Here is a 13,423-nt window from a genome sequence, read left to right as displayed (position 1 = left end):
TTTTATACTCTCTCCCAGCTCTCTGACCCTCTTCTGCACCTCCTGGGTTTCCCATATACTGTTTACATGTATCCTTATTCCTCACCCTGAACAAACCAATTCTGCCAAACAGGTCAATGTCTTTCCCCACCCTCAAGTCAAATCCCGCTCCCAACCACTTAACCATCCCCAAGCTGCAGCCTCAACTCTTCTTCAAAGGGGAGCTGCAGAACACATCCCACAGCCAACAGATCATCATAACCCAGAGGTTTCTGATAATGTACCTTCTTCTGCCCTTCTGCTGTCCTGTGTGTAGGGCAGGGACTGTTTGCACAGCAAGTGGCCCATTGCATGCCCCTTGCTTCAGCCTGCCTTTAAGAACGGGAGTGGTGCACAGTGTGCTGCTGGCAATGGGTGCAGTGCCTTGGCAGGAGATGATAAATGAGGCGGAGGGAGCAGACACGCATGACTGGTGTCGATGAAAAGCCCATTTGTGCCTAATAAGTCTGAGAAACAGTCCAGGAGCTTTTCATGCGTGGGGAAATATGGCTTGCGGTGCTGCCAGAGCTAGCAGTCACTCTGGTTTATCAGTTAAAAGGGCCAGGCATGCAGACGAAGGCGGGCGGGTTTCATTACGCTCATCTACCTCCTAAACACTCAGGAGTGCAGTGTCAGCAGTTCCCAGCTTCAGCTTGCAACCACCTGTCTGGTCTGGCATTGTCACTTCCATTTCCACCTTTGGGTTCACCACCCCCTGGGGGGTCACAGCTCTGCTAGTTTAGGGTCCCTTAGCCCAGGAAATTTATTGGGAAGTTTCCCACTGTGTTTGCTGGTTTTTAAACCAGGGCACTGGAGGGGAAACGCTGGTGGTGATTTAGATTTTATTCTCTCTTGCCAAACAGCATCTTATCATTAATTTCTAGTATCTGGCTGTTATAGCCAGTGCCTCTGCCTGAAAGTCAGTATTTAGATCCCTAATTTTCCATGAGAATTGAGACCTATTTACTGTGGGAGTTTGTAGCAAAAACTTGTGCAGGAGAGAGATGCTGCCTTCTGTGGCATGACAGTGGAGAACTGCGCTTTTACTTGAATTAGGAAGGAGGGAGGCAGGGGGTGGGGAGCATCCTTCCCTTTAAGAGGCTGGATAAAGCCTCTTTGTAAGGATGAGATCTCACTGCTTGGAGGAACATTGTTTCTCTGCTTACCAGACATATCAGCGAACAGTTCTGTCCAGTCTGCTTAGTACTGTATCTGTAATGGCCACACTGTGTGCCCTGGTCTGTGACATGGCCAAGAATTGCAGAAATCAGGAGTGGTTTGGAATACGCAGTTTGAGAAACCTTTGGGGACCCATTAGTGTTATCTCAGAAGGGCTGAGCATGCTGCTTCTTCTAAAGGATCTCCATTTGGGATCCAAAATCAAAGATCTCATGGCTGAGCTGTGTTATACCAATAAAGAGAAACAATGAATGTCTTTCTTGAAACATATGGTAGCGTGCCACTGATCACAGTATTTTGTGAAGTGTTCCTCTCATGGTGTGACGTATCTTTCATTCTTAAGTCTTTGAGAATCTGTTTTTCCCAAAGCAATAAAAAAACTCAACACTGAGCTACAATCCAGGTAGCTGTTTCCTGTTTATCTCTCTTGGTGTCTCCAAGAAGCAGACAGTAGCTAGTGAATGCACAGGACAGCATAACCAAACAATAAATTTATACAGAGAGACCAGGCTAGGAGAGACAATAACAAACAGTTCCCAGGAGAGGAAATGAACTGTACAAACAAAAAGGGTGGATGAAATTAAGTTTCCACTATCAACATTAATGTCAGCTGGTTTCCCTTTGAGTCTTTAGTACTGTCTGACATCTCCAAACCAGGTAGCTGTTCCAGGCTAGGCATGGCACGCAGGCCCTGGCCGTAAGGATATTGCTTGTAGGATATTTGTGTTCGTATGGTGGCAGAAGGAATTTCCTCCTTCACTCAGGCCTGTACGTAGACCATAAAGCCGATGGTTTTGCTCTTAGCAGGGCCTGCCTGCAGCCAGTCATGATAACACTTCTGCATGCAAACTCCCAGTCATTGCTGTGAGTAATTCCCCAGCGTTACCCTACTTCTCAGAAGACCTGTCAGTCACCAGGGCTAAAATGACTGCCACGTGTCCCTCACCTAATCCTGTGCCTAAATTAGTCATAAATGCACTCTGTTCTTAATGATTTTAAGTCTGGATTACAGAGGTGGCCAGACACTGGGGGTTTCTCCAGTGGGAAGCATCGATCAAGTGCAAGGAGTAGAGTGGCAGCCTGTTGTGTTCATAATTTGCTTTACTCTTTAAACACACTTGCTAGGTAACACCCTGTCAGCTGGGGTTATGGAGTGGTTTCTCCATCTCTCTGGGAAAGCTGAGGAAGGGAGAACCTACGTTCAAAGGTGTAGTCCACAGGTGGGTGTCCCTGCTTTTTATGTGTATGTGAGTCCCTGCACATGGTGCCCAGTGTCATGCTCATGTCTCGCCTCAATTACTTATGCTTCAGATAGACCTTATTCTCAAAGCTTTTATGTGTGTTGCCACAATGGCTCTCTTTTTTCCCTTGCTAGGTCTCTCAGCTACTTCATTTACACTTGTATTTGGACCAGAAAAGAGGGCAGGTAATCTGCTGAGTGCTTATACTAACCCCTAACTAATGTCTGCCTCCCCATTAGACTAGTTTGAACTGTTTTCAGCTGAGATTGGTCTGAGGCCAGATGCTGTTTGCTCTGCTTCCAGTGGGTAGATCCTGCGTGCTGAGCTTTAAAAGCCTGTCTTTGATCTCATTAGCAAAATGCCTTCCAAGTCCTCTGCTGACAATCAGAGAGACTCCAGCAGCCAGGCAGGGAGCTTTGTATGTGGAAAACCCATCTAACTCAGGCTGTTGCTACTGCATTGGCCAAGCTGCTGTGTGTGCTGTTGTTTTCTCGCTAACGGATAAAGGGAGCCTCTCTCCCACTGCTGTGATCCCATTAGGATGGTTGGGGTTGCAGTGGAGCCAGCGAGGCCGGGACTTGGCTCAGAAGTGAAGACGCATCTCTGCAAGCATTTTCTGATAGGTATGGTTGGGGAACTCCTGCTGACACCGTAGTGATAACTGACATCCTAGGAACATGCACTACACCTTGTAGTGAACATCTGCGGGATGGAGGCTGTAACATGCATGCAGACTTGTCTGCTAGCATGGAGGAGAACTGCTAACCAAAGTTACAGCAAAAAGAGAGGAGAACATTAACGGTTTAGTATTGTGCTGGAAGTGTGGTAAGCGTGACTTAGTTGTCCCTTGCCTGTCCGTTAACTACTGATCCTAAGATGTAAAAGGCCAGAAGGTGCCATCCTGTATTAACACTGATCATACTAAAACCTTCTATGACTTGACATTTTTTGGTTCCTGGTTTGTGTCCCTTTACCATGCTGTGTTATAGTTTCCATAGCTGCAAAATGGAGTTAGTAGGTATTAGAGGTGTTTCCAAGCCTAAATAATGTCTATAGAATTCTTTCAGATTGACAGACAGAAGGTATGATAATATCTAGACACTATTATTTGCTTATATTTAGATCGTATTTAATGGGACTGTTGTATAAATGGCAGATTTTTAATTTTGTGCCTAATTTTATTTACCTAGAGCCTATATAAAGCTACCTATGTATGTGGAGTATTTTTAATGAATAATTCCATTGAGTGTAAACCCAGTTTTTCCAAACTCCTAAATCCATCTCCCTCTAAAAAGTTTTCCTTCAAATGTGAATGCAGAGATTAATTATAGAGAGGTAAAGTAATTAAGACAATTCCAGCTATTTCTGATGGAGTGCCTTTTACAGTGCCTGTCACAATACTGACTTCAGGTTTTGGGAAGGATCAGGATTTCTGATCCTTTCAAGCAAATCTTGGTTGCATCAGTGTTTGTGCTCTGGGCCCACAGAGGTTAATGTTCTTTTCTGAAGATGATGATGTCTGCAACATTTAGAGGAAGGTAGTATGCAGGTTAGTTGGCTTTGAAAGCTCAGTATTTTGATACTGCTTTGTCCGACTCTTTAAAGCAAAAATAAGGAGAGAATGTGCTAGATGTGGGTAAATAAGGTATGCCTATACTACAGTTGCGATTTTGACCGAAGCAGGTAGATGTACCTAAATTAGTTTTAGATTAATTACTGTGCCACATGGATGGGAGTTTTAACTTCCCTTAGAATCACAGATGAGCTTCTGCAGCTTAAATGTCCATGTCTTGATGAGCGATGCCCTAATACCGTTGGTAGTGTCATGAATCTAATAAGGTTGATACCAAGTGATAGCAATTACTGGGAGGTGATATTACCATGTCCTTTTTAGTATTTGTCTTTTGTGCTATTCAGTAGCACCAGGTCTGGCCCTCCTCTTCCCCTGTAAAGAGAGAACTGTTCCCTGTATGGACCTACTGAGGTTGGTAGATCCTGGGAGAAGAAGATGTAAAGGAAGCCTGAAGAGAGAGGTCTGCTTTCAGCTTGTGCCATACCTTTACCTACGGGGTGAACTTTCCTATGGGCAAGAAGATCAGATGAATTTGGGAGCAGGTACACTATAGTGAGCAGGGAACAGAGACACACCTGCTCCCACTTGTTGCCACCAAAACCTCACCATCTAGCAAAATCACTGCCCACTGGATCAGAAGTGCCATGCTTATGGGGACAGTCTGTGTCCTAGGAGAAGTTGCATGAGGTAGAAGTTGAGTCTAGGCAGGGAGAGTAAGGCTCAGTCCTCCAGCACCATTTCATGCTTGTGCCCTCTACCAGGGGATGAAGTCCCCGAAATGCAGGTCCCACACTGCCAGCACAATCATCCTGACAGGGCAGTTGGTGTTCAGTGAGGGGGGAGAGAGAGAGGTGGTGTCATCCATAGTCTCACACCCCTCCCAGTCCCCATTTTCAGAAGGTTGTATAATAACATCATGCTGTTCTGCTGTTGACACAGTGCTACACAATGCTGCTACCACAGCTACTGTCTTGATATTACTGCTGTCACGCTCTCTAGGATAAAACTAGCCCAGATCTGTGTGGATGTGCTGCAAGCATGCCCCTAGCCTGCAGCATAGACATAGCTTCAGGACCTGGATCTTCTCGCTGTGCAGACACACAGTGTGCTGAAATTCCTGGGACATCTGCCATGTCTGTAGCAGTTGGAAGAGCATCTGCATGATTATGGCCAAGACGGTAAACAAAAATCCCCAAAACAGCTGCTCTTCATCTTCCACGATTGTTTTAACCAAACATGGCCCAAGATGTGTGCTGTGCTAAATCTATTCTGTTGTGAAATAAAGCTATTAAGTTGTTTTTTCTTTTGTTAATAAATGGTAAGTCTTATTGTGGAATAATAATGTCTTTATTCCTAAAACATGTAACTACAGCAGTGCAAACCTTCACGGTGCTGGCTTTTCAAGTGTTTGTGATTTCATATACAGCAGCTGCTTATCTTACAGGGAAATGAAAGTTGGTAACAACATTTTCCATTTTACTCTGAAACCATCCTGATTCTGTTGTGATCATAATTTCTGTCATGTTTCTGTTTAGGGTCAGGTAGAAATGTGGCAACTGGGAAAGGATTGTGAGTGTTATATTGTGCCCTAGGAGCAATTAAATCAAGTCTATCCCTACAAAGACTGAAGGTGCAAAAATTTGAAAGAAGAGAAATGGAAGGGAAGTCAGCAGGCTTTCACATGTGTTCACTGTCCTCATTCAGCCCAAGCCTTTGCTATTCCTGCCATTTCTGTGATTTGGCAAACTGTTTCATGGAATGGTAGGAATAGTAATATTTTGCTATTATCTGTGTGATGAGCAACATTCATCTTTGCTTTATAAACTCAGGTTAAATTAAAGCAAAAAATAAAGGCAATTTTAAATTTTTTTTCTGGGAGAATGTCAAAGTTGCTCAGCACAGCTGCTGTGATGTTGTGTTTAAGGCTGTGGTTGTGTATTATATGCTAATGTAAGAGACCCACAGACAACAGGCGCATATCAGGCCGTTGTTGTTTCAGAGCTCTCTCTGGGGCCTTTGATCATTGTATGCTGCTATATCACAAGTTGCAATCCAAGAATATTAACTTACCTTCATTTTCAATGTGAAAGGGTGCGTTAGTGTCATCTTCCCTGCTGGGTTGGTCTGACGCATGAATCTCGTCTCTAATCTGACTCCTGTCCACATACATAAATTGCTCACTGGAACGAGATGGTATTTGGGTTAGCTGGCTGAGCAGAGTGGCTGGGAGGAGGTTAAAAGCTTGAGCACTGCTGACACTTGAGCTGGTGGTGCGGGAGGAATACAGCACTCAGGTTACAGCAGCTCATCAATTGCTAACCCTCCGGCTTTGCTGGTCCAGTCATTTTGCAACAGCAAAATATTATTTAGTGGTCTGATTGCTCTCGCTGGGATCTGTCTGTTAGAGTCAGACTGCAGGGTAGGATGCCTTGTCTTAGCTTTAAACCAGTTACTGAGAATAGGGTGGCAGTGCAGGAATTCAGTGCAAGCTACAGAACCCACCCAGAACTGTACTGCACTGAGCTCTGGGCAGCTGAGATCACACCCAGCTACCCAGCCATGCAAGGAATTCTCAGTATACCAGCCCAGTGACAGTTGCAGCCATAGACTGCAGGGTAAATATGCTTTAGGCTGGGCTAAGAGGAATAACGTGAGAAGTTTCTTGGAGTGAGAACATCCAGGAGTGGCTCAGCCACTGGCAGGAGTAGCCAAAATTCAGGCATCAACTGTTACGGCAGGTTGGAGAGTGAGACGGCAGGTGAGATTTTGACAAAGCATCAGCTCTCTTCTTCACTGTCAGACATATAAAATCAGCAAAATAAAATATCTCAGTATACAAGTGAAAAGGCCCCGTCCATTTAAAATACTTTAAAAAGTAGAACAGGTTAATGAGAAAGAGCAAAGTAAGTCTGCAGGAAGAGCATGGTGGATGTGTGGAGACTTTTCTGTAAGTCTGCAGAAAAGCTAAATGCAAAATGCTGCCAAACACGGCATATGTTGAGAGATCTTAAGAAACCAAAGATTCAGTAAAATAAAGAGAAAAATCCCAGCACAGCTTCCTGGGTAGCTCCACCAGGTGACTCTGCTCTACAAAGGACAGTGCCATTTTTTTTTTTCTTAGAAGATGCATATTTCTACTGATGATGCTTTGGGACAGCATTGAAGAAGTTATCATCATGTGTTGTTTGCTTCTTGCTGATGCAGCAAAGTGCTGTAGTCCAGGATGTGTAGCCTGCCTGTGGTTAGATTGATATATTATGGAGTTGAGAAGGAAGTTTGAACCCATTTTTTTTTGTATGAAAAGCTTCAGGCTGAAAAGTTGGGAGATTACTGATCTAGCAGTTTTTCTGAACGTAGAAAGTGCAGGCTGTCACAGCAACTGTAGTTATAAGCACCTGATGCCTTGTCTACTTACAGTCCCTAAAAGTAAGGTGCTAAGGAATTCATATGCGGTAGAGGTACTGATTTTCCATTAGTCTGCATGCAAAATTTCTGAAGTGATGTTGGTGAATCAGTACTTGTAGGTAAATTAGTGCATTACCTTCCCAGTGTATCACTGCCCATGCACTAGGGGATGGGGAGTGTTGCCTGACTGCTGTAGCAAGGAAGGTGCCCCATCTTGCCTTTGATCGTAGATAGTCAGGATGAGTCCTTCTCTGTGCTAGGCCAGCACCTGAGCATACTCTCCATTGGCCCTTCACCTGCACCTTGATTTTGTGGGTGGAAAACTCAAATCTGTGGCCCAGAAGGGAGCGGTGATGTATTCTGGTCCAGCCCCAACCTAGAGTGCTCTGGCAATGTTTAGGCTATGCTTTCCCTTATGTACTGCTTTGACAAATACAAGTTTAAATGAAGGTGGTGTGTGAATTGCTGTGATGTGCCTTATTTGGCCATTTTTTGTTAAACAGGGCAGTATTTACTGTTGTTAGCCTTCTTTCTGGTTTCATCTCAGTTGAAACATCCATTATTTTTCTAATTTACAGTAGCAGAAATAGTTTTAGTATCAGGCTCTATGTATTTATTTCAGTATTTTTTTCAAGACTATATGCTATGAAGTACCTTTCAGACCCACCCACTCCCCCCAACAAAATGTTAAAACGTAAATATACTTTTTGTCAGTTATGCCATTAATATTCTGAATGTCACAATGTAGCCAACAGAGAAGGATAGATGGGTTCTGTATTGATTGTATTTTCAGGCATTCTTGCTCTATGGCAGTGGTGTAGTATGAGGGTTACAGAATTCAGAAAGAGGTATACTTATAGTCAACGTTTTGATGAGATGTAGTTTTAATGGAAGGTGTCTTTTAACCGACCCATCCTTTACAAAGAGCAGCTACGTTCCTTTCACCAAGGAATATGTTTGTTGCTTGATTGAGAGCTAGTCTAAAAAGAAAGAAAAATATTGTGTTAGTTTATTTCTTCCTTAAGCTGCATGAAAAAGCACTGGAATATTTTTTTGCATTTAACAATAACTTTTTATTACTTTAAAATTTCAAATTTTCTGGGCTCTGGAAATTCTGTGTATGACTGAGAATGGCTGAATGAATATCATTGTAGATGATTAACTTTAAAAGAGAGTTATTTTGGTACAGACTATTTAATTGTTTCTGAAGCCAAGCACCTGTTTGACTCAGATCCTAGTGAAGAAAAGTACCTACTAGAGAGATGCAACAACATACTGCTCATTTAAATGTGGCCAAGGCTGCTCTGAGCTCAAATGAACTGCATTGAAGAATCAGAGATGCTCACTGTCAAAAGTTTGAATGACTTTGTGCATAAAACCACTCCAAAAGGAAGAGCAAAGAGAGGGAAATGACGCTTTTAACAACTCATTTTTTTCCTCTCTAGGTTACTGGACCAGGCAATTTTTTTCTCTTCCTATTGTCCTGATGGATTTCAATGAGCAAGGGAGAAGGCGGCTAAAAATACACTGTTGAATCTAACTTTTATGTGTGTTATTTGCTTGCTTGTTTAACTAGGGACAGGGGGCCCTGTCTGAGAGACTAAGAAGCTTTAGCATGCAGGATCTCTCAACGATTCGTGGAGACAGCAGCAGCACTGTTCCTCCTTCGGTCACTGTACGAACAAGTAGCAAACAGAGCCAGCCAAAAACATCCAGAAGTGCATCGGAAGGCACTGGCAGCTCAGGTAAGTGCCAGTGTTATTTTCAGTGTTGTGTTGTCTGGAATATCACGCAGCTGAATGAAGTCATGCAGTTGGCAGGAATATATAGAAACAGACATTGCAGGCAGCACATATCAGAATTCACAGGATGCAGACATGCTGTTGAGTCTCTTGGCACTTAAGAGAGAAAACAGTGTCATCGTTTGACGGTTGCTATTCCTGGCTGGTACCAAGGACGGTACATGCCTTGAGTGTGCAAGGGAGCCAGCATCAGTCCTTGCAACTTGAGCTGAAAAGTTAGGCTCTGGGCTGGGGGCTGCAAGCCATGGTGGGTTTTCAATGAGAGAGGCTAATGGAAGTGCAAAAAGAGGGGTTAAGAATGTATAGTAGTGGGCAAGGGTCATTATTATCATCAAAGCCCCTATATGGTGATACAACCTTTCTCTCTTATGTCATCTAAACATAAATACAAGTTCTAATAGATACCTGGTTTGAATGAGGCCCGCTTGTGTTTCTTCTAAACTGGACTGTAGCTGGTACAACACTTGACAGTTGTAGTTCCAGAACTTTATCACTGATGAAGCCTACTGAGAAATAAAACCCATATAAAGCACTCCTAGAAGCAGAGACCAAGTTCTGACAACTGGTTATGATATGAAGGATGTCTGCATAAGCACTGTTACGGAAAACAAGTCTCTCCGAATGGCAATGGTTTGTTTTCAAATTCTAAAAGAGCAAAGGGAAGAAACATGGTGGGAATAAGATCCATTCCTGAGGATTTAGTTACAAAAATTTATTATAAGCTTGGTTAAATAAATCTTTGTGAGCCCAGGTCTAAAACACTTTATTGGAGATAGCTTTGCAGATTAGATCTCAAAAATTGAGATATAGAGGGTTATCCCAAGCAGGGGGTTCCAGATGGCTTCTGGGATTCCCCAACACCACCAAAGATCATGCACCTCAACTGCTGTGATGAGAAGTCACAAAAGTTGCAGGCGTATTGCGCTTGGTAGCTTGTGAAACATATGCTGGCAAGTTTAAAAATTGGCAGTTTCAGCTTGTGTGTGTTGAGGTCTGTGCAAACTTTCACTGTGTTTCAAGCCTCTGTGGATTGCTACTCCTTCTAGTTTGCTTTCGTTTTGGAATGTCTTAGAAATGTCTTGTCTCGTCCTTCCTAAAGAGTATCCTTCAAGCTCTTTACAAATTCTGAGAATTCTAGCTCACAGATTTCTCTACTTTTTTTTTTTTAAACGTAATCTGTTGAATAAATTCTCTTTACAGGTAAACTGAAATAGCCAATGTTGGTGCACAGTGGTTTTACTCTGATGTTTATGTAAGGTCTTGTATACATGACCTCTATCTGCCCCATCTCACTTAGTGATTTCATTGAGGACCCTAATCTAGGATCCTGCTTGCAGGCCTATTCTCCACCCGCAGACAATATGAAGAGGCACCTCCAGAGGGTGATTTCACTCACAGATGGTGGCATCATGCTGTATGGAAGACTGCAGGCACAGTTTTTCTCTCACTTTTAATCAGATTAAGTGAAAGATGTGGTCCTGGTCTGTCCAGTCCTTGTGCCGTTTTGTGTGGGCACAATTACGTATGTAGTCAGAATGTCTAGAGGGGCGAATTGATCAGAGTCATAACTAGTGTGTGTGTGTCTGTGTGTATGGAAGAGTATGATCTATCAGCCAGACTGTATCTCATCTTGAAGGCCATATTCAGAGTGAGCCAACACTGTTCTAGGCACACCAAGTCCAGACGTGGTCCCAGCACTCAACCTTCCATATTTGTTTGGTTGGAGCATTGCACATAAGCAAGGGGCAGACAGAATTTGCTACCACCTGTTAGTATGCTATATATGCATATAATATATTCATATACGAGTATGTGCGTGAGCAGTGACTACAGAACAGCTGACACACAGCTGGTTTTCCTGTCCCAAAGCCCTCAGATAACACAAATGTCCATGTCAGCAGTCCACACTATCTCAAGGAAACATTAGACTTCTCTTTATATTCCTGCTTTAGAGATAATAGGACTTAGTCTGACATCAGAGGGAGTCAGCAAAAATACCCCAGACTGTCTGTTTGAGGATGACTCAGCTGAAGACCTTTACTTTCTTGTAAAATGTCTTGGAAGCCACCAGGTATTAGAAAGCCTGACAACAGTAGCTGGGATACACGAAACGACTTAAGAACGTTAATAGAGAGTGTGGCGGGGACTGCAAACATTGTACCCTTGGTCAGAGTATAAATCCTGCTTTATAGAAACTTTTAGGAAGGGTTTGAAGGAACAGGTCCTGTGTCTGCAGAAGAAGCAGTGTGGTGGTTAGGAGGCAAGACTGTGAGTTAGGACACATGAATTCACGCCCCACTTTATTGCCAGATACTGGTATGACCTGGAGCGTGCCTTTGTTCTCAGTGTGTCTGCAAAACAGACGAAATTGTACTTCCCATGCCCAGGTCCTGAAAGCCATACATGGTAGAAGATGCTTGTGTATTTTAAGGTCAATACCTTAGAAGATTTCTTATGTGGCTTTCCCATACACCTTACTTCAGTGATTATAACATGCAAAATACCTGTGGAAAAGTCCTGTCTATGGATTGACCCCAGTTTTGCAAGAAGGTTTCTCTGTTTCTAGTTAACAGTGCTCTATCTTGCCACTACCTCTGAGAAGTTTCTGGACAACTGATATGTGCCTTTTTATGTTTTCCCTTCTTTTATCTGTCCTTTGTTTCCCAGTCCAGGCATCTGAGAAGCTGAATGTGGGTGTGCTGGGATCTTGATGACTTGCTGCTCTGGGTGCCACTCTTACAGCCCTTCCTCTGCCATTTGTTCATTCGGGTCCTTCCACCCCTACCCATTTCCTTACATCCTCCATCCATACCAACCTGTTACAGTCCTCTGCAAGTGCAGCTCTCAAAGTCACTGTCTGAATTTACAAATGATCAGTAACTGTGGCAGGGATAGGAACCTGAAGTGTTATTTTGACTGGATACATTGAGGAGTGCTGCTGCAGGTGGGGTTTGCCTAAGGAAGGGGGCATCGCTGGGCCACAGCCAACCTTATGAGTGGAAAAGCCAAGCACTGCTTTAACACTTGTAACCCTTTTCATTTCGGGACTGGCATCCCCATGCCTGGGAGTCGGTGTGAGCATCACTCAGTCCTATGGAGGTCACAGTCTTTGATGGAAGAGTACATACACAGACTGCCTAATGGAGTGCTTTTATAGCTCCCTTTATTTCTCTCATATGGCTGTCAGGGATGTACAAAGACTGAAGAATTAGTTTTGCATCTAGCACAGGCTCTTAATTTTCTCAACAGGAGAGACAGCCACGACAAAGAGAGAATAGCAGCCTTATGATAATGAGGTGTCAAGAGCTACCCTCAGGTGATGGAACAGCTTAGCTATGGTCATTCAAGCTGTGCTTGAGTAAAGAGCTGTGGACTCAGGAAGAAATCCTGAGTTTGATCCAGATTAAAAATACTTTCTTGTACTATTTTTGAAGGATTATTTTTAACTCATACCAATTTGCTGATCCACCTTACTGGGAGCTTCCAAAATAACTGTTTTGGGAGACCTTTGGGGAGATATGTTATGAGATCAAGAGGCCAGGAACTGGAAGCTCCTCAAGCCAGCTTTGCTACTGAACGAATGGTGCATGGAAGCACACCCTTGCTCACAACAGTGAGGCAAAGACAAGAGATGGCTCTTTAGGTTGAGGTTACAGGAGTTTAGATGGGTCCCATTCCCTGAGCAATGAAAACACAGCCAGATCTGGTGTGGAACTTGGTGTTGCTACTTCTAATCCTGTTTTGTGACTGTGTTTAAGAGCAGATATGATATCTGAAAGAAAGTGATTTGGAAAGACAGGGGGATAGAGAGAGGTCTGTTGTCTTCCCTGCACAGATGAGACTGCTGAAACTCAGGTTTGTTGGTGGAAAGCCCCCACTCCCCCTGGGAGCACCAGGAGTGGTTCAAGTTCTGGTTTCACACCTCTTGGACATGTTTCCAAACCCACTGAAACCTGTGAAAACACTCTGCTGACACTGGTGGGCTTTGGCTGTGGCCAAAAGCTGGCTGCAGGACCGTGCTGTGCTCAGGCTACATTAAATAACCACTCAGCTTGTTTCATTTCCATTGTTGTTATTTTTATAATGTGACTGGTGCTGGTTAGATGGATTTGTGACTTTCTGAGTCCCCTCTTGACACAAAGCACCGTGTGAAGAGCTTGACATTTAATTAGTAATGACCTCATGCAGATACAGCAAAGGTTTAT

At 43.5% G+C, this 13,423-nt stretch overlaps 1 protein-coding gene across 7 annotated transcripts in view; it reads left to right on the top strand.

Moving 5' to 3' along the window:
• REEP1 (receptor accessory protein 1) overlaps nucleotides 1-13,423 on the top strand; it is a 70,153-nt gene that overhangs the window by 39,605 nt on the left and 17,125 nt on the right. For 5 of the 7 annotated variants that reach the window (XR_775037.1, XR_775035.1, XR_775036.1 and 2 more), the window contains exons 6-7: nucleotides 2,573-2,623; nucleotides 8,993-9,161. Coding sequence is in view for 4 of the 7 variants with exons in the window: in XM_010577746.1 (XP_010576048.1) it covers nucleotides 2,573-2,623; nucleotides 8,993-9,161 (220 nt within the window). In the remaining 3 variants the exon portion in view is untranslated. The remainder of the gene's footprint in view (nucleotides 1-2,572; nucleotides 2,624-8,992; nucleotides 9,162-13,423) is intronic. The other 2 variants (XM_010577719.1, XM_010577756.1) reach the window with 1 other exon arrangement.

The sequence above is a fragment of the Haliaeetus leucocephalus genome, unplaced genomic scaffold (genome assembly GCF_000737465.1).
Source record: "Haliaeetus leucocephalus isolate CR32 unplaced genomic scaffold, Haliaeetus_leucocephalus-4.0 Scaffold51, whole genome shotgun sequence".
Classification (NCBI taxonomy): domain Eukaryota; kingdom Metazoa; phylum Chordata; class Aves; order Accipitriformes; family Accipitridae; genus Haliaeetus; species Haliaeetus leucocephalus.
The sequence above is the reverse complement of the archived record's forward strand: the minus strand, read 5'-3'. Positions and strand labels throughout refer to the sequence as shown.